This window comes from Odontesthes bonariensis, chromosome 4, assembly GCF_027942865.1.
Source record: "Odontesthes bonariensis isolate fOdoBon6 chromosome 4, fOdoBon6.hap1, whole genome shotgun sequence".
Classification (NCBI taxonomy): Eukaryota; Metazoa; Chordata; class Actinopteri; order Atheriniformes; family Atherinopsidae; genus Odontesthes; species Odontesthes bonariensis.
In genome coordinates, this window is record NC_134509.1 from 23998239 (window position 1) to 24021983 (window position 23745).

General features: G+C 40.1%; 1 protein-coding gene across 1 annotated transcript; it reads left to right on the plus strand.

Annotated features, from left to right (window-relative positions):
- Positions 1 to 214: 214 nt before the first annotated feature.
- LOC142378722 (lysyl oxidase homolog 4-like) lies at positions 215 to 21905 on the plus strand. Its single transcript, XM_075463552.1, has 15 exons — positions 215 to 314; positions 1184 to 1460; positions 1549 to 2219; positions 2931 to 3142; positions 10529 to 10567; positions 10673 to 10880; positions 11317 to 11497; positions 12913 to 13067; positions 13162 to 13329; positions 13849 to 14011; positions 15136 to 15379; positions 16503 to 16618; positions 16920 to 17056; positions 20594 to 20705; positions 20829 to 21905. The coding sequence occupies exons 2-15, from the start codon at positions 1193 to 1195 to the stop codon at positions 20897 to 20899; spliced, it is 2745 nt and encodes a 914-aa protein (XP_075319667.1). The 5' UTR covers positions 215 to 314; positions 1184 to 1192; the 3' UTR covers positions 20900 to 21905.
- The last annotated feature ends 1840 nt before the right edge of the window (positions 21906 to 23745 follow it).

Consider the following 23745-nt stretch of genomic DNA (forward strand, 5'->3'; position numbering starts at 1 on the left):
TAGCTCAATCTTTTTTTTAAATCCGGATTATTGTTGTGTGTTTTTATGGATTTCCCTGGTCTATTTCCCTTTTCCAGAAATTTCTTTGAAGGGCAGTTGGTGATGTAAAGTAGAAACGTGACCAGATAAAAAAGAAGAAAAAAAAGCCACTAAAATGAATAAAATGGGAGGGATTGATGAAGTAGCAGATCTGAGGGAGTGACAGAATAAGAAAAAGGGAGGGAGAAGAGGAGAATAGAGAGAAAGCAGGACCAAACTCCCAGTTTGCTCTCCCTTCTTTCTCCCAGTGACTCCAGGCTGAGATCAACAGATAGGTGAGTTCCACCTCAGCAGTTTTCACTTTCAACACTTTGCTTCACCTTTTGTTTCACAGTTGTTTTTTTCCTTCTGCAGGCAAGAGTTGATCCTTGCAGCTGCTTAGATTTATCTTAACTCACCTCTTCTCTAACTAACCTCACTTCAGACCTCATTAGTCTGAGGTACAGACTTTACTTGCACATATTTGTTTTGCAGTAAAACATATGCAAAGCCGAATATGATTAACCTCTAAATGGATGCAATTGAAACTGCCTCTAGCATCCTCCAGATCTCCTCTTCCTCAGAATGCTCCTCATCTCAGCTTTCTCCTCTCAGTTAGAAGTTAAAGATTTTGGATGTAGACTGTGGCTGAATTAAACATTGCTCGTCAACCAAACTATTTGTCATAGACCTACTACTTTATTTATGAGTGAGATCCTTTTTTATGACAGTGTTTATTTGCTTTTTTGTCTTTTGGATAAATACAGGCAGCTAAGCTTAATGGTTTGTGGAAAACCAGAGTTTCCGTTGGCTAGATGAAAAGGCTACTTTTAGCTTTGGTTATTACTCCTTTTTACCCCAAAAGGTCTGGACTGTCTCAGGCCTCTGACTGTCCTTTATAAGACTGATTATATTAAAGTATAAAAACAGGCGCCAATCATTCATTTACTACATAGTGTTCCATGAGGGTTTGAAGAGAAGTTTGTAATTATATGTTTGCCACAGTGAAGAATGTTAAGTCCCATGGCTGTACGTGATTGTTGGGATTTTTGTGGTAACTTGCATATTTATTTGGGGTCTCCAGCTTCGGTAGTTTCTTTGTTTTACTTTCGTTGAATGCCACATTTCCATCAGACCTCCTTCATTCCCCGTTCTGCTTTTGCAGCCTTCCAGGATGCTCTCTCTCAGCTCCCTGTCTACACTCCTCGCCCTGCTTCTCCTCTACCCCCCTCAGCTGTCTGCGCAGGAGGTGCGAGTGCGTCTCGCAGGCGTAGGTCGACGTGGTGCAAATGAGGGACGTGTGGAGGTGTTTTATAATGGAGCGTGGGGCACAGTGTGTGATGATGAGGTGAATCTTAACCTTGCCAATGTGTTATGCCGGCAGTTGGGCTTTCAACGCAGCTATACCTGGGCGCACAGTGCCAAGTTTGGCCAGGGACAAGGTACGTCCAGCCAAGAGCACCCAAATCGCTCACTGATTTTTATTGTTTCTTGATTGATTAACTCTTGATTAACCCTTTCTCGTCATAGGTCTTATCTGGTTAGACAATGTGCGCTGTAAGGGCACAGAGCTCTCTGTTGCAAACTGTCACTCCAACGGTTGGGGAATCAATGATTGCACCCACAGTGAGGATCTGGGGGTCATTTGCAGCCCAGAAAGGAGACCTGGCTTCCCCGCTGCCACTTTAGAGGATGAACCTTCATCCTCAAGACAACAGCCAAGCCAACAAAGACAAATGAATTCATCGCAGTCTGTCCCCCCTCCAGCTCCACCTGCACCACCAGTCCATAGCCCATCTTACTCTGCAAGAGGCCATGAAATTGCTCTTCATCGCAACCCAACCACCTCCCGCCGCAGCAACATCTCCCCACAAGAGAATGGCCATGAGATCCAGATCTTGCGACGGAGTCGAGGCGGCTCTGGAGCGAACCAGCAGCCCAACCCAGCTTCGCCTCGAGGTCACCAGCTGCCCTCACGCCTGGCAAATGGTGCATCCTACAGGCCGAGACAGGAGAACGCAAGGAGCAGTCCTCAGGCGTTGAGACGGGAGGAAGAGCGGCAGGTGGACAGGGAACCTCAACCTCAACTCGAATCTGACAGGAGGAGGAGCAACAGGCATCAGCAGCTCAGCGGGAACCATGTTGAACCAGACCCAGTAAATCCAGACATGGGACTGGAGACTGATGCTCAATACACACAGGTAAAAAAAAACACACACAAATAGACACACAAAACCATCTAACACACCCAATCTGGTTTTGTACTGGTACAGAAATGTCATCTGTGGAGCCACAGGCCAGTGGGCATGTATAATTAAAGATGTTCCTAAAACCGGAGCATTTCTAGATTCAGTCCTTCTGCACCAACAGGGCCTGAAGTTTAGTTTAACCACCAGTGGCTCCTTTCCCAAAGGAAACATCTCAGATTAGAGGAAATTGAGACCACTTGTGTTTTCCTTTGTTTTCTTTTCAACTTATAGATGTCACATTTTCTAACAATTTTCTAATCATCCTGACATATTCAAGAAACACCGTATTTGCTTTTAGTTTCCTTCCTGCTGCCTACGACACGAAATGTGGATGATTAGAGAGTGTGATGATTAAAGGGTGTTATCTTTCCGTGTTATTCTTGTCTCGATTGCGTGCTGTCTGCTGCTGTTTATTTAAACTATGTGACAATGTGTTGAGAGATAACGTCATGTTTATTAACTCACATTAATCCTGCAGCGTACATCAAAAAAGCTTCTGAAGGGTTGAAGCACAAGTCTTCAAAAAGCTTGAAGAAAACCCCTGTCAACCCATTTGTTGGTGCAAAATTCTACAATATGAATAAAGATGATCTTCAAAGATAAAACAGTAGGGTTGTCGTGTGTTACTAATCTCTTAAAAAGAAAATGTTTTCTCATGGACAGGGATCTGAGAGGGTTCCCTTAGAGGAAGCACGTCTTCGCCCCGTACTGTCCAGCAACCATAGGGCTCTGGTGACGGAGGGAGTGCTGGAAGTGAAGCACGCTGGGAAGTGGCGTCATGTGTGCGACCAGGGATGGGACCTGAGCAGCAGCCATGTCGTCTGTGGCATGCTGGGATTTCCTGCGGCAGAACAGTTTGACCAAACCGCTTACAGGTAAGTGTGTGAGAGTGGATGGGCTCCACTAAAAGAGGAGGCCATCAAAAGGAGTGTTAAATAGTGTTTGTGTCTTGTGTGTGTGTCTTTATGAAAGGGATAAAAGAGTGTAGTGGACAACATAATCCTTCACGTGTTAGGCAACCTGGATTGCTGTTCCAGCCCACCTGTAGTAGAGGTTAACCAAAACAGCAGTCATTACTCTAACCACACTTGGCATAGCATTTCCACGTTGGCATTACTCAAGTCGGGCTATCCAAAACGTCTGTCTCCCCCATTGGCCGAGTGGGCCGCAACTCAGAGCTTTAAAATAGTCCTGAAGAATATGTTATTAATGTCAGATCCAGACTACAAGATTATCATCATCGTCATGGTGTGTCTTTGCATGAAACCTTCCTTACAGTACATAGCTTCTAATCGTATGTCATTTAGAAACCTGCCATTAAAACTGTGTGCAGCAGCATTTTCTAAGGGGGATGATGTGTTACAAAGACTAAGACCTCACTTCTATTGATCTTCAGTATATTTACCAATGAGGCGTTTCAACTTCTGAGTGCAGCTCTGTCAAAACTGTTACCTGACGATGGATCATTGAAAACAAATTACATTTGTAATTGATTTTGTACCAAGCATTCAATTTATCAGGATTCATGTCATATAGAAAAAATACGAACTAAGGCTTTAGTTGTCTTATCTTTCACTGGTATCCATGATATCGTATAAACTTTGTAAAAAACATCCCCCTGCGACCCTGAATAGGGTAAGGGGGGTATAGAAAATGGATGGATGGATGGATGGATGGATGGATGGATGTCTAAATACTCTGCATTTCTTCCCATAGATGTTTTCAATCTGCTATAATCCTTATATTTTACACCTAGTAACAGCACCATGTAAGAGCATCGGTAACTGCAGCTGAAGTGTCGGGACTGGGTACAAAACCAGAACTAAAAGAGTGAACACTGGTTCTATATTTCTCAGGTGGTCAAAAACATGACTCCAAACAAAAGCTAATGATGCTTTGTATTAGAATATGTATTGTTTGCAGAAGCCTTCACCGTATTTATTACTAAGAAGTAGCATTTGCTAAGATGTTTGCCAGATCAGCTTTAAAGGTATTACAGGAGTCATTGTGGTGCGCCTTAGAAATTGGAGTTTGGACCACAAAAAATCTGAAGTACACTTTATTACCTTTGTGTGCTTGATGCACCAAGTAAAAAAGTATGACTACCTCAAAATTTGTTTGGCTGCCCTTTAGGGAGGGTAAAAAGGCTAAAAGACCATTTTTTCTATTGTTTGATTAATTGACATTTTGTGTTTAGTGTGTGAGTTCCAGCGTCCATCAAAGTGGAACACAAAGTAAATATGTCAGCCGTGTTCATAGCTTGTTTTTGCTGCCCCTAGGTGGACAAAACATCAGCTGGTGTAGAGTTAAAAAAAAACATAGGGGCTAACTTCTGTACTAGTAGTAAAATTTCAACAGTTGACCAACTTATCAACATAAATTCCTCATTCATTTGTTAGCTTTCTGAAACTAAAGACGCATGCTCTGTGCTCCTTAAACTCAGGAAGCATGTTGAATTCAGCTTAACTAGAGAGAAAAAAATCGTAAGTACCCTTGTTTCATTAAATAAAACAAAACGCCAATGATGATGCTGCTGATGATCAGCTGATTTGCTTGCACAGACGAGTAGAAAAGATGGTATTTGAACCTTCTGTTAATTATATTTTCAATTGTTTCACTGCACTCAAACAGAAATCCTTTGCGCTACTAATAATGCCAGATGTTTATGTTGACTTGTAAGGACGCAACTACTAATATGCTAACTTTGGAAATAAACACCCACTGAAGAATGTCCACAAACCTTCAAAGTTCTTACAAGCGTGTCATCACAAACCAATGCATCCCACACTACGTCCAGAATCCTTGCACACACAAGTATTCATGCAAACACAACCCCCCAGGTGTCCGTCTGTCTAACCACAGAAGTCTTTTTAGGGCTCGACTAAGAGGATGACTGTACTGATCACTGGTCGATTCTGTAGCGTCTAAGTCACCAATCTGCTATAATCTGCTCAGCGGCAGGATACAAGCCTCTTCTCCTCAGCTGCCCCATCAAGCAGTAATAATTTTACTAGTGTCTTACTTCCTAGGATTTCTTCACAGCTGTCAGGGTTAGATGTAGCTTTGTGAGAAATCTTTATCCATTTTTATTTGACTGGGTCCTTTTAGGTTAGCCAACGGCCCTTTCAGGTCAATGGTGGGGTTAATATTAAAAATATGGCCTTGTTTGGTTTTCCATCATGAAAACCAAATCCAATGCTAACATAGACAACAACAACCTTGAAAAACACCTCAGAGTCGTCTGGAGAAACATCACATTTCTTTGCCGAGAACCTAGCCAGCAACCTGTGTAAAGACTGAACAAGGCCAGGAATGTTTGTCTTTTGCCAACCTCCACCCAGCTATGTGGGAGGTGACGGAAGCTGATATTTCTGTCCAATAGTAAACAGATGAAGGAGTGTAGAAAGAATTTTTTTTTGCAGAACAGGACCAGTAGTTTCATGTTAGTCTGATATTTTGATTGGCCATACTAGCAGTGTCACTCAATAGGGATGGCAATGTTGGCCAAACTCTTTGGTCAAGACTAAAGAAATAGACTTGTTAGACGGACTGGTTCAAGTTGAACGCAATATTTTTCATGGACATAGACGCACAATAGTCTTAACTTCTGACGCCATAGTTGCAGTTTGATTAACAGAGATCTTAAATCACTCTGAAATTTCTTATTTCCACAGGGTGATCTGTTCCACAGGGTCATCTGATAATCAGCCAAATTTATGTTTTGATGTTAAAAAGGAAAGGTTTTTTTTTACATAGATTGACACAAAATATTTACGTTTTTAGCAGCCAACATTAGAAACTGTTTAATGTTACCGGTGGTGCACTGATGGTGCATTTGATGACAAATTTCTTCCAACATCCTACTGGTAAATAATTAAAGAACACCAATTAGAAGTCAGATTTTCTTCTGTCTGGTTTGTAGCTCCAACACCAAACCCAACCAGCCTCCAAATGCAGACTTCTTCAGTTTTTAAATGTTATAAATAGTCTTTTTGTAACAACGATGTGAAATGCCCTCCGACTGTATTCCTCAGTGCAGTTACTTTCATGTCCAGTAGTTTGAAAAAATAAAAATATATATTTTTCAAAGTGGAAGGGGGCCACACATGTTTTGTTACAGCAAAGAAAACATAATATAGTTTCCTAGTTTTCTAGTTTCATTTTTGTTGGAATACAGTGAATATAAAGAACCCTTTGATTTTAATTAAGAATCACCATCATTTTAGTCTTCAGATGTATCCAGTTTTTGACAAAATAACTCCAAAATAGATTCATTTTAGACATTAGTTGTGTTATGTCTTGGTTTACCTTGGTATTTTCAAAAAAAATCTGTGTTAAAATCTCTATTGCCACATACAAATGGACCAACAGCAGTGGATACAGAAGTTCTATTTCTAAAACTATCTTAATATAGAATCATTTCTAAAAGAAAATTTGCAAGAATATGAACCAATACAACCAGTGCATTTCATAACAGTTTCATAACTGTCCTGCTGTGTTGCATCCCATCACATCTTTCTTGTGGAATCCACTGCACAGTCTGTTGATCTGTTCTGTGCACTTAAACAGCTGTAATTATGGTCTGAGAAATCCCCAGACCTAGAATATTCTCTTTGCTGAACCTGTCGCACACCCTAAGCTGATTCAGCACTTCGCTCTCCGTCCGTGTGTTTTTGCTTTTTTATTTTCTTCTTTTAGAGTGACTGCCTTTGTCTCTGCCTGTTAAGTTGCTCTGTGCACTTTTACAGATGTTTAAACACTCCCCCACTTTGCAGCGAGTACAAAAGGCAAGTGCTAAATTCATTTTCCAGTTCCATTGTTTCATCACATTCATTCTCTTTGAGGCTGACAGTAACTTCTTCAGTTCCTCCAATTTACTTTCACCCCCTGCTCCTTCTTCCTCCCCTCCTCAGTTACAGCCTTTTTAAAGACCCTGTTTAATGCATTTATGACAGTTATACTAAAACCCACTTTTCATGGAAAGTACATCATTACGACCCCTTTGAGATTTCCTCGTTTCATGGAGGTTGATAGGACAGTCTAGCGGTTGTTGTAGAGTCAGTATGGCAGCTCGCTTTCTCCCAATTGTTCCACTCAAGCAGCTCTGCATTCATGCAGTAGCCTTTAATAACAGGTTATCTCTGCTTTCCTCACTGTCAGCTCCTTTTTTCAATGTGGGTTTTGGTATTGTGTAGTTCGAGTTGCATAAAGAAACCTAGCATCCAGCTGAAGATGCTATGAAAGAAAGGTTTTTGCTTGCTTAAAATTATTTAGCAGCAGTTCTGTGATCACAGCTTTTAATCTGATTTCCAACCTGACAGTAAATGTTACACACCTTACCTTTTGACTGAAATGTATCTGAAAACCAAAAAAAAAAACTTCTTTTTTTCTTCCCATGAAGTTGAGTAAATCTCATAAAAGTTGGAGACACCAGTCTTACATCACTCATTCCGTGTTTCCCAGCATGCACTCATAACGTTGGGTAACGGCACTGGGTTTAAAGAGCTCTGTTTTTACAGAGACAAGGCAGGGAAAGTAGATATGTACGTGCATATTTTCATGTCTGGTGTGTGTGAACCAACATGCTACTGCTGAACCGCAAAGCAGACACTGCCAAGCAGAGCAGGCAATTATATGGGTAGCACTCTCACCCCTCCTCCCCTCCGCCTCCAAACCATGAACTAACACCCCCTCACGGTCTGTCTCTCTCATTTTGATTTACCACTGTGTTATATAACACTTTAAATAGTGTAACACACACACACACAGAGAGATCAACTCTCACAAACAAGAGGACAGTCACAAGCAAATAATTGGGAGAATTTTTAAAAAGTATGTGAAAAAAAAGAGGGACGGAAAAAGGAAGGAAATAGCCCAAATTACATTTTCAATGTCACATCAAATTTTGTGTCCCATCCAGCTGAACAACCACAGACAAATTTAATTTAATCAGTGATGGTAATTAAAGGTTACCCCCCCCTCAAAAAAAAAAAAATGAATGAGGGAAAAGATGTGAAATCCCAAGAAAAAATCCTGTAATGTTCGTAACATAACAAAAGCAGCATACTATGATTAAAACGTAATCTCAGCATTTTGCAGTTAGAAAGGCCCATTGTCACTGCCATGTCATCACATTAAGGTGTTTTGTGAGAAACACGCAGGCTGACTTTATCCACTCCTACTCCTTCAACCTCCAGATTAAGGCTGTGTGCAGCCCAGTCTCACAGAACAAAACCTGTTATATGCACGTTTACACATGATTAAAAATGTGACAGTGTCACAATCTATGGTTGTAAATTGTGAGATAGCACCAGATCCCTAAGGTGTTGTTTCTTTGAAGGGTAGTGTGACATGAAATCATGACCCATAAATTGTAAAGTCTACAAGGCATAACCATGTCACTGTGATTTTTGTAACTCTGTAACCATTGTTACATTTAGATCTAACCATGTACACTCACAGGTGAGAAACCTTCAGTAGAAAAGAAAAGAATGGAATAGCAAGTGGGAGGGGAAGTAGAATTATTGAAAGGATTACGAAAAAATCTCAGATGATTTCATGCGGGTTCATAGATAAGAACCATCTGGCTTTCTTTCCTTCCACCTTCTAAGCATTTGCTGCCATATGGACACTAGCGAGGAGTGAAAAGTTGACATCATTATGTACGGGAGACGTATCGGCACTTTGAACGTCAACGTGCTGATGAATCGAAAAGTAAACTGCAGCTCTGTAACTGAGTGAGGAAACGAAACGAAAAGTGCAACTTCAACAATTTGTGATCACTTTGTGATATGAGATCGGTTCACATCTTTCCTGGCTGATAAGACACACACTTAAGTATGTTGCCATAGTACTTAAAAACACTAAGATTATAGGCTACGTATCCGTGGTTGTCTTGGTAGGGGATGATCACACGGAAACAAAATTCTGGGCCAGTAACATGTTCCAGAAAGGAAAAACTATAAATTTGGTTTGTCTTTTCATAGCAAAATACTTCTAGGTTTGACATGTTTGTGCCAACACAGCCGGTCAGCTTAACTGTTTTACAAATTGCCATTAGGTAAGATTGGACTATTTATGTGCAGCTACAATCCAAAGAGAATCAAGGATTTGTTGTTTCTTTGCCGCTTTGACTCTCTTCATCAAATGCAGGTAAATGGTTAAATCCGCCAGACTGTAAATTTAATTTTGTCACTGCTGGATTGGAGCAGAAATCAGAAAACAAAATGTGATAGTACTCGCCTATAGGTGATGGGGACATTGCTGTGCTGTTCAACAACTCCTCACGGTTTGTTTGTTAGATTATGAACAACTTGTGATGCACATGTTCTGTACGGTAGTTTATCTGGCTCAGGATTCCTTTTCTGTTTTCATTGTAAGTTCTTCCAGTCTCAAAGACATTTGAAAAATAATCAGTGAAATTGGTTTTCCTGGCAAGAATACATCTCTTATTTTAGTTTCCCAAATATTTAATTGCATCATGAATCTGGTTGCACAATAAACTTTCCTCTTTTCTATAATCGACGTTCTGACTCATTTTATTCAGGCTCATTCATAAAGGGCGTCAGTCACACTGCACCTGTCTGTGGTCACACTGGCTGATGCAAGTGGTCAGCTCGCATGTGTGCATGCATGGGAGTAGTGTCCAGGCTTAAGGGGCCTCATTTTATGTATAAACACCATTTCCCCTTTGGATGCGACTCTAGTTTAAGGTAATACAAATTAAACTAGACACAGTTTAGACAACCCAGTTGGAGTTGGCAGACCTCAATAAGGCTTTTTGCGGGGATTAATGTATAGTAGTCTATTCATCCTTTATTCGTATGTTTTTCCACATGGATGCCACAAGCCAGACGTTCAATGTAGACTCAAAGACAAACAGTAAAACAGAAATACACATGAATATAGAACTGGAAGATCTAAAAATGACATGAAACGAAGGATATGGTTCGACAAGGACGAGAAAAAAGAAGAAAAAGAGTTTTGTGATCCAATATTGTAAATCTTACTTTCCTTCTCACTTTTTGTCTCTGAGGGCTGAGATCAATTGAGGCACAGACGCCTTTCTCAGCATCTTGTGGGTCCTTCATATTTGCAGTTTCACTTTGTTTACTTTAACTTTGATAGACCGAGTGGTGGGGTGGGAATTTCAGACTGTCCAGACTGTGGGAATGTATAGAACAGCTGGTTGTTTAGTCTACTCAGTGTAGTGTTGTTACTCCAATCTAAAAATCCTGACTTTGATGTTTTCTGTCTTTCAGGAAACTTTGGGACTCTAAATTAGCTGATCCTTCATCAAGGTAAAAGCAATATCTGCTTTTTAACTTAATCTAGTGACTAATGTGACAAATCAAAAACCTGTGTACTGTCACTCTGCTCATTCTTCAACAACATTCCCTTCCCAGGCTGAGGACACAGATCAGTAAGAAGGCTTACTGGGTGGAGAAGGTGAAGTGTCAGGGTGTGGAGGCATCACTATCGCAGTGTCATGCCCAGCTGTCCTTCCCCAGGGGGGATGTTCCATGTAAGGGGGGCATGCACGCAGTAGTCCGCTGTGTCCCCGGATCCCAGTTCACACATTTTGGCAGAGTACCTCCTCCACCTGCTGTCCCAGTAAGTGTGGCATCGTGAACTATTTGCTCAACACTATATATACTGTTCCATTTAAAATCACAGATGGACATTTTTTCTCTAACTAATTAATTAACATTTCATATTGTCTTTGTTTGATCAGTACAAAAATATTCACTGAGCAAGGCAAGGTTATTTTCCACCCGTTTCCAATCTTTGTGTCAAGCTAGAAACATCTGGTACAGATGTTCACACAAAGAGCAGAATATTTTAAAGAAAAAAGTAAAACCTGCTGTAGAATTATAACAAACAAAAATGTATATCCTGTAACAAATATTAGGAATTAAATATTGTTTGTTAAGCAGTTTGATCGTTAAATTTCAAGCATATGAGTCTGAACAAGAGTACCAAGTGTGAGACTTCCACATCATTTCCCAAACTTGCTTTTCTCACCTAAACTCCTCCTTTTGTTTCTCAGCCTGTTGTCCGTCTGAAGTCCGGGCCCCGTCTTGGAGAGGGTCGGGTCGAAGTGCTTAAAGAGGGCAAGTGGGGCACCGTGTGCGACCATCTGTGGGACTTGAGCGCTGCCAGTGTGGTCTGCAGAGAACTGGGTTTTGGGACGGCTAAAGAGGCTATCAACAGGGCTCAGCTGGGACAGGGTAAGATAGGACACAAACAAAGCCACACACATAGTGGGCACACAGTCAGATTGCACTTTGAAGTCTTTCATGTGCTTTCCAGAGTTGAATTTAGATTTTAGCTCTTAATGTTTTGGGAGGTCACTGTGGGATATACTTATGTGTTTCAACAAAGTTATAACGAGGTTGTGTTTTTTTGGCCCAAGTTTGAAGACAACCTCATTCATAAAGCATACACAGTATAGAAAAGACCATTAGCCACTGATTTGATAACCGGCTAAGTGCTAAAGGTTACAGACTTTGATCCAATGCCTGACTTCACCATGCATCCAAAGTATGATCAGTTTAATGCAGTCATTCCTTTAGACTAAACACCTCTCAGCCTAAATGCTGTTCCTGAGGGCAGCACTCCAACTCCATGGACTTGAGTAGACAAATAAACTCAGAGAAAATGATAACAACCTCACTTTTGCTTCTATCACAGCAGCTGATAATCAAGGAACTCTACCCATGACCAAATGACCAAAAGTGTACACAACGCTAAGAAAGTCCAGCGAACAAAACAATAACATGTGTTGCTGTCCAAATAAACTTGTTGAATGAGAAACGTTGCTCTGCTTTGAAACCAGGATGTCAGGCAATCAGTACTGAGTAGGAGCAAACATTCAGATGTAATTGTTATGGAAATGCTTTTGGTGTTGGTGAGAAAATATAGCTTCTGAACCAGGAAGTGTACAGTTACAGTAAACATTTTCCTAGAAAAAAACATGGACCCCCACTTTCTTACATTCTCTTACTCTCGTTTTTTTCTTGCCATACCTCAGCAGTAACTCTATAATCATGTTAATTTCCTCCCATTATCTTTCTACCCAAATAAGCACATAGCACGTCCTTTAATGGTGGGTGCACTTCCTTCTCTCTACTTTTCTTAATTAAGAAATTTGCAGAAAGAATTTCAGTGTTACTTTTAGGGTTCTATTACACTAGGTGATATGGTCTGAATAAAGAACATGGTCGAGTGTCAGAAGGGAGTTTTAAATGTCTCAAGCCAGTTTATGAGTTGTGTGAACGTATAATGTAGAAGCTCATGACTTTTGCAGTCAGAGAAGACAACCTGAAGCGTGATGACATCATTAGCTATTTAAGGCCAAATTATTGGGCTTTAACGGGCTTCAGCCTGGGCTTCGTACACCTACGCAAACATACATGTGTTGAAAGGTTTTTCTCTATTTTGCAATCTATTTTGGTCTATAAAGCAGAAAGCTCTATGGCTGAGCCACATCAGAGGTCCACATCTGGGCCTTCAGTTCCTTTCTGTGGACATTTGTGGCTGCAGAGCCAACAGGTTTTTATGCAAGCTTGTGTGGGTATCACTGTTTGCATGTGGGCTCTCACTGGCAATTAGTCAAGTGCTGCTCCATACTCTCTCTCTGCAGGTACTGGTCCCATCCACATGAACAGTGTCCAATGTACAGGCAGGGAGAAGTCAATTACAGAGTGTATCTACAAACCAGTGCCACTTTACAGCTGCAAGCACAACCAAGATGTGGCAGTCCGTTGCAACGTGCCCATCACTGGCATGAAGGCCACTGTGAGAAATACACACAAAAACACACTTCTGTAGCCACAGTACAGGAATATTCTTGCACTGACACAGGAACATCGTTTCTTCCCTACACATTCAGGTGCGTCTGGCAGGAGGCAGAGACCCTGGAGAGGGCCGTGTGGAGGTGCTGATGGAGGTGGGAGGAGTGAAGCGCTGGGGCTCGGTATGCAGTGAGAACTGGGGCTTGAATGAAGCCATGGTGGTCTGTCGTCAGCTTGGCTTGGGCTTCGCCTCAACACCTCATCAGGTAAAAAACAGGATTCACCATGTTTTTCTGTCTTTTTCTGTGTCTGAACTTTTGTTCTTTGTGCTCTTGTATTTCCTCCACTCTCTCCATCCTGCCATTTGTATGTCTGTGCTGTGTTATTACCGAGGCCTGAGGTAATTACAGGCTTCTCAAACGTCCACTTCCAGTGCGCCGAAAATAAAAGAGGGAAAGTGAGGCGAAGAGAGCTCGGGGGAAATTCACAGTGCAAACAAACTGAAAATAGAATGGTGCATGGAAAAGGCAGCTTGAGTGTTTTCAGGGGGGCTGCTGGGAGCATTTAACAAGCAGTTTTAAAATTGTGAATAAGAGTGGAAAATGTGATAATGTGTACTGATAGTGACTATAAAAAAATAGATTTAGTGTTTACAGGCTGCTATAGGCCCTCAGCTCTGTTCTTTTTTTACAGGATGACTTCATGTAATGCCAGAAGGGTTTAAAACAAAAATAAGCCCAATGATTTTGTGTACAAATGTGTTTTCCTCTTGCTTTTCTGCACAGGAGACCTGGTACTGGCCAGGATCTTCAGATGCCAGTGAAGTGGTGTTGAGTGGGACTCACTGCATTGGCACTGAGATGTCTATCCAACAGTGTCGCAAAAACACACAAGTCTACTGTCCCAGAGGAGGAGAAGGCAGAGCTGCAGGAGTCACGTGTGTGGAGAGTAAGTCCGAAACCAGCAAACATACTGAAATGACTGTTTATGCTACATGGTGATTGTAAAAGGGAACTACAGGTGTGTACACGTGTTTGGGAGAACTACTACTACATGAAACCAGTACTAACACCTTGTGGTTGTTGATCTCCACCAGCCAGTGAAGCTGCAAAAATAGGATGAAAATCTAACCTTTTCATCTGATAGTTGAAGTAAACATAAAATTTAGTCATGGACAACCCTAAGACGTGACATTTCCAGACATGTCTGTCAGTTGTCGCAATGCAGCTTGTTAGTATCAGTTAGGAAACTTGAATGTTTTGAAAGTGAAAAAAAATCAGGGCTATAGAGTTAGACAGTAGGCTATAGAGTTTATAAGACTTTTGTACCCCACTTCTCTCTGTTGAAGTTTAGCAGCTGAGCTATAGCTATAGCTGCAGCTGGAATAAGCTGTATTTGAGTCACGGAGGACTTGCTTCTATTGCCATTTATACGATGTTTATCACTAATGTACAAAAAAGTTTATGCTCTAAAGGTGGTTTTGGTCTGTTTCACAGAAGGCTTGATGTGCTTTTGGAAGCATTTTTGCCAATCGTGTCTGCCCTGGCAAAAATTCAAAAGAAATGGATTTCAGTTTGAGCCAGCAAATGATAACATGATGTGAATGAGTTGTGCCTACCCAGATATGAAATATCATCTCAAATATTTTCAGAAATTAAAGTAATTTCTGATGAAAAAGCTCTTTCCATTTTCCTCTTGTGGATGTCCACCGCAGATGTTTTTTCATCCTCTAAATTTGTTTCCTGTTAGAGTAACTAGTTCTTCTAATGAATTACAAGCATGAGCCTACATCATCACCCTCTGGCAACAGTACGCAGTCTAGTTTATTCACTTTAAACCAGTCTGTGTGGAAGTATCTGATTTACATTTTTTGCCACTTGTCAAAATACACAGATTTGCTTTACTTGTAAATGGAAACACGGTTAGGTTAAATGATGAAGACCTCAGAAAAACAAGCAAGTATAATGTATGGAATTCAAAATGTTTTTTTTTTTTGTTTCCCAGAACAGTTTTAAATGAGCTGAACACAAGATTGGAAAGATATTCCTTTACTTAAACTCTGACTCTTGCAGCTGCTCCTGACCTTGTGTTGGATGCTCAGCTTGTCCAAGAGACCGCATACCTGGAGGATCGACCTCTCCACCTGCTGACTTGCGCTAACGAGGAGAATTGCCTGTCTTCCTCTGCTGCAAGAATGAACTGGCCCTATGGGCACCGCCGCCTGTTGCGCTTCTCTTCCCGCATCATGAACATGGGTCGCGCTGACTTCCGACCTCGGGCCACCAGGGAAAGCTGGACATGGCATCAGTGTCACAGGTGAGACTGGGAAGGTTCCATAACCTGAAACAGATATTTACAGTTTTTCCTTGAGGCTGTTGCTTCTCTTAGCAGAGCTTTGAAGTTTTCACTGAAAGGAGCAATATGAAGAATTTAGTGCAGCTGAGATTGGAAAACCCTGAAAAAAATCTTCTTCTTACTCTTGCATGTAGGAGAAACAATGGTGGCCACTAAAATGTGAAAGGCCTCCTTTTAAGCTAGGGTTTGTTTTGTCCATACTGGGATATTGTAGAATATGTCCTTGCAACATGGCAGACTCGGTGACCCATGCTGACAGTGAATATAAATCAGTCATTCTAAGATAATAAAAACACAATGATTCTTCACATTGTTGTAAATGCTAAACACTGGCACTCTAAATCAGCAGCTGCTCTTTTAAGACCAGATGTGGTGATTTTAAGAGCTGCAGGGTTTGGTCAAAAACGAAACATCCATGTCACAGGACTCTTATGTGGTGGCACAATATATAAACGCATTTCAGATGCTTACAGGGGTTAAAATGTTGAATATCTGCAGCCCAAGATGAATGGCATCTTAAGATATGGGGAGTGAAATAAGACCCCTCAGAGCAGCATGGAGAACTAATATTTTTTTAGGTCTTGGCTATAAATAGTCAGACACATATAAAAGTCTGTTCTTCAACACAATAAACACAACTCCAAACTGAAGTTTACAATAAACATCCTCCTCACTGGTTACCCAGTCGTTACTGTCAGAACCATGACTGTTGTCTGAGCAACCTGGCTTCTTATCTCAGCGGTTGTGGTTCTGTGTCCTCGATCAAGAAGCACAGCCACAACCCAATCACTACCTCGTCAACCAGCAAACACATGGTTTGACTTTCATTTGGTGGTGTTTGTTCTGGGAAAGGTTCTATGATGAGGGAAAGAGCAACACCAAACTGATCTATGTGTTCCCCTGGGCTTTCTCAGTTGTTGACTGTGTCTGCCTGATGCCTTCATAGAACCATAACAGGATTTATGGACACTGTATTTCAAATAAACACAGTCTTTTTCTTGAGAATGTGATGCAGATGAAGACAAAAACAGCAGCGTGCTGGATGGAAATCTTTCTCATGCTTTTTTTCATGCATTATTTTCAGACACTACCACAGCATTGAGGTCTTCACCCACTATGATCTGCTCACCCTCAATGGGACAAAGGTGGCTGAAGGTCACAAAGCCAGCTTCTGCTTGGAGGACACCTACTGTCCCGAGGGTAAGACGTGATTATACATGAAGTATACAAGTCAGTACTGTAAATGAGAACAGACTTATAACATGAAAATGCAAAAGTGAAATCTTTTTAATGAACACTCAGTGTATTACTGTAAATTCACCATGGATGAATATATATATATAAATGAATACATAAGGGATATATTCATTTAAAAAAAATCCAAAAAGACCAGTTTTTCTAATTATTTTGACCATGGTAGAAATTTAGATCAATATGTACACACCACAGACTGTGCTTTTTTATGTCCACTCATATGCTTCAAACTGTTTTGTACCTCCAGGTATACACAAGCGATATTCCTGCTACAACATGGGACAACAGGGTATCTCAGTTGGCTGCTGGGACACTTACCGTCATGACATTGACTGTCAGTGGATCGACGTCACAGACGTGCGACCCGGTGAATACATCTTTCAGGTCAGTTTATTACAAAAAAATGTCAAATAAAGTAAATCATCAATGCAGTTTAACATCTGAATGTGTAACAACTATGATGATCCACAGTGTAAACATAGCAGTTTCACAAAAAAACTAAATTACTACACTTTCAACAAGCCTACTAGGAGTGTCCTGATATACGGGACACATGTTGATTAGACACATATGATAATACTATGATTTGATTTCAGCTAATAAATCAAAACGTGTAAAAATATTCAAAGTTCCTTGTTTCTGACTTGGAGTGTAATTTAGTCGCTCTAAAAAGATCAGACAAAAACATCCACAAATAAAAGAGAAAGTAGTCTGATAGAAATAAATCTTATTTTCAAGCCTGATATTGATATCACAATAGTAACATGACAGCCCGTCGGTCTACAGATGGCATTATGTGAAAACTGTAACTTATTATTTAAGAATCCGTAATAACTTTATTTTCTGTTTTAATTTAAAAATGTTAGAGAGTGTAACAAAAGTGATATCACAGAACTACAGGGATGTAGGACAGTGTAGATGGTGGAGTTATAAAGCAGACTGTTGTTTCAACAGAACCAAGTTTGAGCCCAATCCAATACAAGACTGGACAATGACTTTTTACTTTTTTACTTTGTGGTCAGTAGTGGTTGGTTGGGATTATTATAAAAACATGGTTAGGGTTAAAAAACACATGGTTAAGCTTGAATATTAATAAAAGCACAGATCTAGTTGTATCATGTACCTATACAAAACGAATACGTTGCCATCTGACGATTTCTTCCCTTTTATTGTGACACTACTCTTACATTTGTACCTATCACACATTTTCTCGTGAGACTGAGCTTTCAGCTATCTAAACGCAGTCACGTTGCTGTTAGTTTAGCTAAGAAAAAAAAGCAGAAAATAGGTAATTCTAATTTAGTCTTCATGGTGAAGTAATACCATTGCTCTTGGTTTCAACTTCTTAGATCAGGAATTGAAGCAAAGAGCAGTAAATTCAGGGGTTGTTTCAACATCTGAAAGCACACATGAGATAAAAGCTGTGATAAACGACTGTAATTTTAGCTAAATGGCCCTTGGCTGTATTTCCAGTCATTCAGGTGTATAGTATGTATGTAGTTTCAAGGGTGTGTGGGTATTTAAGGAAAGTGAATTTAGTCTGGATTTATATAGGAAGTAGACCTGCTATTAGTCACCCTTTCAGAGTGCGACCTGTTGGCAGTGGAAAAGTCCTGTCAGCCCTTTGCATTTGCACAACTTTTCTGTTTAAAAGCCTAACTTGTCCACGTCCTGCCTGTTCCAGGATATCCAACATGCTGTGATCTTCTCATCTGTCCTCCCTCTCTGTCATTTGTTCTATTTATTCCTGTCAGCCTGATGGCAGCAACACGATAGTGTTTACAGTTTCTAATTATTTTCTGAGTGTTTACATGAAATCAAAATGTTTATGTTTGACTCGCGTGCCTACGTGGACTGTATTTACACAACATACAGGAGTGGTATGGCTTCACTGTATGAGCCTGTCGACATGTGATATGCATATCGTCATGCATAGCCAAGACATGGTGACCCAGCAGCACTTTGTGGTCATGATTGTGGTGTAACAGTAGATGAGCTTTTCATAAACTGTTGTAAGAAGTGAGAGGCTGAAAGCGGGCGTAGATCCTTGTATTCCTTGCATGCTGCTGGGCGTTTCTGTGTCTTCGCATCGCAGGGAGGCAGCCATTTTTAGGACCATACATTAAGGCTGATGAGTCACGTCCAGCTCAGCTTGATTGCCTCTGATTGCATCAAAAAATCCGCTGCATAACCTCACAGACTTTTACATGACAGTGACAGCCTTTCATTGTTCTGTAAAACCAACCGTGCGCCCTTTGTTTCACATTATTACAAGAGTTTTTAAGAGGGCATCAGCTGCCACCAAGTTAATGTGATGTTTTACACCGGGACTATAAAGTAGGCTGAAATCACTTGCTACTCTCAAGTTACAGTTTAAAAATATAGGAGAAGTTTCTGATACTAAATTTGGCCTAAAATGTAATGAAAAAGAATCACAGTTATTAATATTTTTCATCTTAAATCTTTGGCTGTAAATATAATTGGAACCACAAAACTTAAACAGTATGTACAAAATGAAACTGGGTTGCTTTATTGAATATGTGGTCCAGTTATCTGTTTGATGTGTGCATAAGGAAAATTCATTTGTGTGCTTTTCTTATATATGGCAGGCAGACAGACAGGGTGGAAAACAACAAACCATGGCAACAGTCTAATGATAGGCTCCAAACCCCAAACTGTCATCTGCATCTCTGAGTTTTTTTTTCCTCTGCACACAGATAACAGTGGAAACTGATGTCATACATTGCTTGAATTTAAACATAATGGATCATATAGCAGAAGAGAAAAGAATAGGCATGTGGGTTCTTAGTTGGGTCCCATGGAAAAAACGTTATTTCATAACTGTCTGAAAAAAGTTTTTTTCTTTTCATTAAAAGACACCCTCTGCAGAGTTTTTAGCCCAGACTGAAAGTTACTGCACTTTCTACTACTGCCAGGAGCCTCCAGGAAGACAAGAAATAGTCCCTCTCAAACATCCACTTTTCATCCACTTGGATGGTTTTGAAATATAAGCCTTGAGGATTTACATTTTCATTTTTAACTTTGATAAATAAAATGAAACATCAATGACTTTCAGAAAAATTAAATGTTTGCCTTTGTTATGTCTGGAGAGACTTGTCTACATAAACAGGGAAAATGAAAGAGAGAGGTTTGGGATCTAGTCTACATTTAGGTTATGGTCTCTCTGGATGCTGTGGGAACATGGGTTGTAGGGCCCACCGTATTCAATGATTGAGTTTGGTTTGTATTGGATCACTTAAGCCAGACTTATTACCACTGGATGTTGAACCAAGCCACCAAGCCTGCCTCAATCAGTGCCTCGGTCACTGATTTATTTCTTAACTTTTTTGGAGAGAACATCAAGTTAAAGTGGCAGATGGTGGATAGCTTAGTGTAACTGTTTCTTTGTAGATTATATGATCCTGTTTCCATCGTAGAGCTGTGACCTCCAGCTTGCACTGAGTCTATTTGCAGTAGGGTGCAGCTGGAATGAAAAATAACATCTACTCTGGAGTATGATGGGGTTTTACTCATGAGTTGCAGAGGAGTTAGAGTGGGAGACTGACAGTCAGAAACGCCACCATGTACGAGTCAGTCATGCTTTGGATTTTGGATTTTTTACTAACCAGGGACAGACCAAGAATGCTTCAATATTCCCCTAAAAAAGCTTGAGAAGGTTGCCAGAGAGGTTAGCTGTGAGTAGAACTTCTAGTCATGGATGAATGATAGCTGGTCACTGAGGTGCCTATTAATACACAAGCTCTTGTAGTATGTTAAAGTAATTTTAGAGGGGAAATCAAATATTTTTTTGTATTTATTACATAAAATGTCTTTACGTGTCTTTCTCAATAAAATCTGATTCAGAAAGGAGTAACTTGCTAACCTTGCTTCATCTTATATTTTGTTTCTACTCCTGTACAGGTGGAGGTCAATCCTTCCTTAGACATGGCTGAGTCCGATTTCCAGAACAATGTGATGCGCTGCCGGTGCAAGTACGATGGAGCACGGGTTTACCTCTTCGGTTGCCATGCAGGTACCGTTGCGCGTTTTTTTTCGGTGCACACAAATCCTCTCAGTTTCTACAACTTACGATTACTCAACCTGTCTGTTTCTGTGGTTATTTTTCCTGTCTTATGTCTTCATCTGTTCCCATCAGGTGATGCTTACAGCGCTGAGGTGGAGGACCTGTTTGACCACCAGCGTCAGATTTCCAGCAACTTCCTGTGAATTAAGGAGCACCTAGATTTAAGAGCAACTGTACAACTCCTCACCACACCTCAAAACGTCAGGGGAGGGAGAGTGAATGACAATGGCATGCCAACAGATAATGAAATATGGGTCAGAGAAGGGCAAAAAAAGTGAGAAAGTTTGAGAGGGGTGGAGGGACTTGATGCAAAAATGTCTTATTAGGATCCTGTGGCTGATTGTGATCAGCTTTTCTTGCAACGGAGAGAAAATAAAAGAGGAAGCATCCTGTCACCATGATTTACGAAACGTAGAGTAGTTTACAATTCATAAAACTTGTCTTGATTTTTTTCTTTTTCTTTTAACAAATTTGTTTAAAACATAATCACAGTTAAACGTAATGACATGAAGGCAGAAAAGAGAAGAACTTTTACAGTGCATCACCAGACTGTCCATGTGTAATACTAACACAGGTAAATTATGTACAAAACTCTGTACATGCCTTCTTTGCTTTTACTGTCCACATTACAAAATGCAGTATTTACTGTCAAAACTGTGGGTTTTTTTGGTTTTGAATCAGATTTTTTTTTTATTCTCATGGTGCTATTTTGCCTTTTTTTTAAATAAATATTGTATTGTATTGCACATGTATTGTCATGTACAGTTTTATATATTACCTCTCTGGAATATTGTTCTTCAGGTCTCTAATTTATGCAGAATTTTAATGTACTTTGAAGATGAAACATGTTTGTATTGTTCATTTTTATCATAACTTCTTCTATTTTGTTTGTGCTTTACCTGTTAAACATCGGTAAAAATAGATGAGATCTGGTTGTACTACAACGTTGCGCTTAACAGTACTTGGTAACGGTAATGGAAGAATAAAGTCAGATTGACAAACTGGTCATTTGAGGAATGGTTATTTGACTTTAGACTTTTCAAACGCAGATATCAAAGAGAAACAATGACTAAAGTTACAGTTTCTGCAGAGGATTCAGGAGATCTGCTTATCAGCTAAAAGAATTTCCTTTTCTTTACTCTGTGCCATCTGCAAATTTGGCAGGCTGATTACATCGGAACTCCTTGAGTTTCTCCAGCAGATTTAAAAGGAAGATCTAGAAAGATTGAAGTGACTGAGCTTCATATTTTTTCCTCATGAACCTGAGCTAAGGAGACTGACATATTGAAGTCAAATATTGAGTTTGTGGACTTAAAGTTTCAGTCACAGTAAAAGGCTTAAGCCTCTGCTGTCAGTTATCACAATACTCATCTGTTCTTTTCTGGTCATTAATGCAATTACTTGTTGGTAAATTTTAGAAACTTTCTTGAGGTGACAAATAATTCCTTGAACATGTCGTGCTTGTGAGGGCCGCCTCCTTTTATTAGACCTATCATTTGTCTATTGGTAACTTGCTCCATAATGGTGAGCTTACTTTTGCTTTTCCGTTTTTGCTCTTGAGAGATAAATAATCACGGTACCAAGACGGAAAGACTGTTTCCTCCATCAATGCCAGTGCCATTTCATTTTCAAAAGAAATTATTTGGATCTTGGCCTAAACCTAATGGAGGTTTTTTGTTTGTTTGTTTTTGTCTACCAAGTTCAATTAAATTTAGCCTGGTCTTTGTGTAGTCTCACTGAGAAGCAAGCCAACAAACAGAAGGAAATGATCACATACCTCAACTCTTTCCTTAAAGATATAAACTATTCTTACTTCTTTTATAATGCCCACTGATTATTCAGCTGGTGGTGAGTCTGTCACTGTCTGTCAGGGCCATGAGATTCAGTCAGTTTACAAATACAAATCTCTGGATTCGTATTTGATGGTTCTCTTACTTTAGAACCTAAAAATCATCAAATGGTAAAATAAAATCTGATGTCAAAACTAGGATCTTTCTTTAGAATCAAGTCTAAGAGAGGCTTGTTGCTGCCACTTTTCTGTCTGTAGACGATTATGGCGAGGTCATTTACATGTATCGTGGAGCACCAAGGCTCATAACAAACTTTTAAACCCTTACACACCACTCCATATGGTATGCTCTGGTTGGATGTTCTGCTTTGTCCTCCCATGGACTCAAACATTGGTATATTCTTGTTCATAAAACTTTGTTCCTTTGACCTACTCCTGTTATCTATTTCCAATGCCAATATTGAATCATGAAAAAAAATAAAGCTTTTCAGTATGCTTCTCCTGTTCCTGGGAATAAATTGCAAAATCATCAAAAGCTTAAGGAGCTGTTTTCACCGAACAAATTCAAACAAGTCTAAAAATATTAGTGTAATGGTGTAAGAGGAGGAAAGTTATGGACGATACAGATTCAGGGATCAGCACTCCGGAGGCCAACGGATGACGGCGCTTCAGTCTTTATTTAACAATAACCAAAAGCACGGCTGAGCTGGGAAACCATGAACTAAACTGGGACTGAATAATAGAACAACCAGGCAGGGAGATAATCAGGGGCCCATTGCACAAAAGTAGGATGAGGGATTAAGCCGGGATATGTTGGCTATCCTGGATCAACTTATCCGTGATCCGGTTGCACAAAAGTGGGATAGAGGGAAGTGGGATATGTTCAGACGTAAGTTACCATGGAGATTTATTCTGTGAAGCTAGCCTGCTCCAGACCAGGCTAAGTTCCAGGATCTATTTAATCTCATTCCTTATCTCAGTCAGCGGTCGCCACAAATGGAAACCAATATTTATTCCACTGCCTAGAACATATTGTTAAAATATTTAACTATACCCACTATCATTATTGAAACATTTGTGATCATTAATTACAATCATTTTAGATAACTGATGATTTTAGATGAACCACTAGATAATATAGTTTCCCACAGACTACACATAAAGTACATCACCATATAAATATAAATACACATTAGAGAG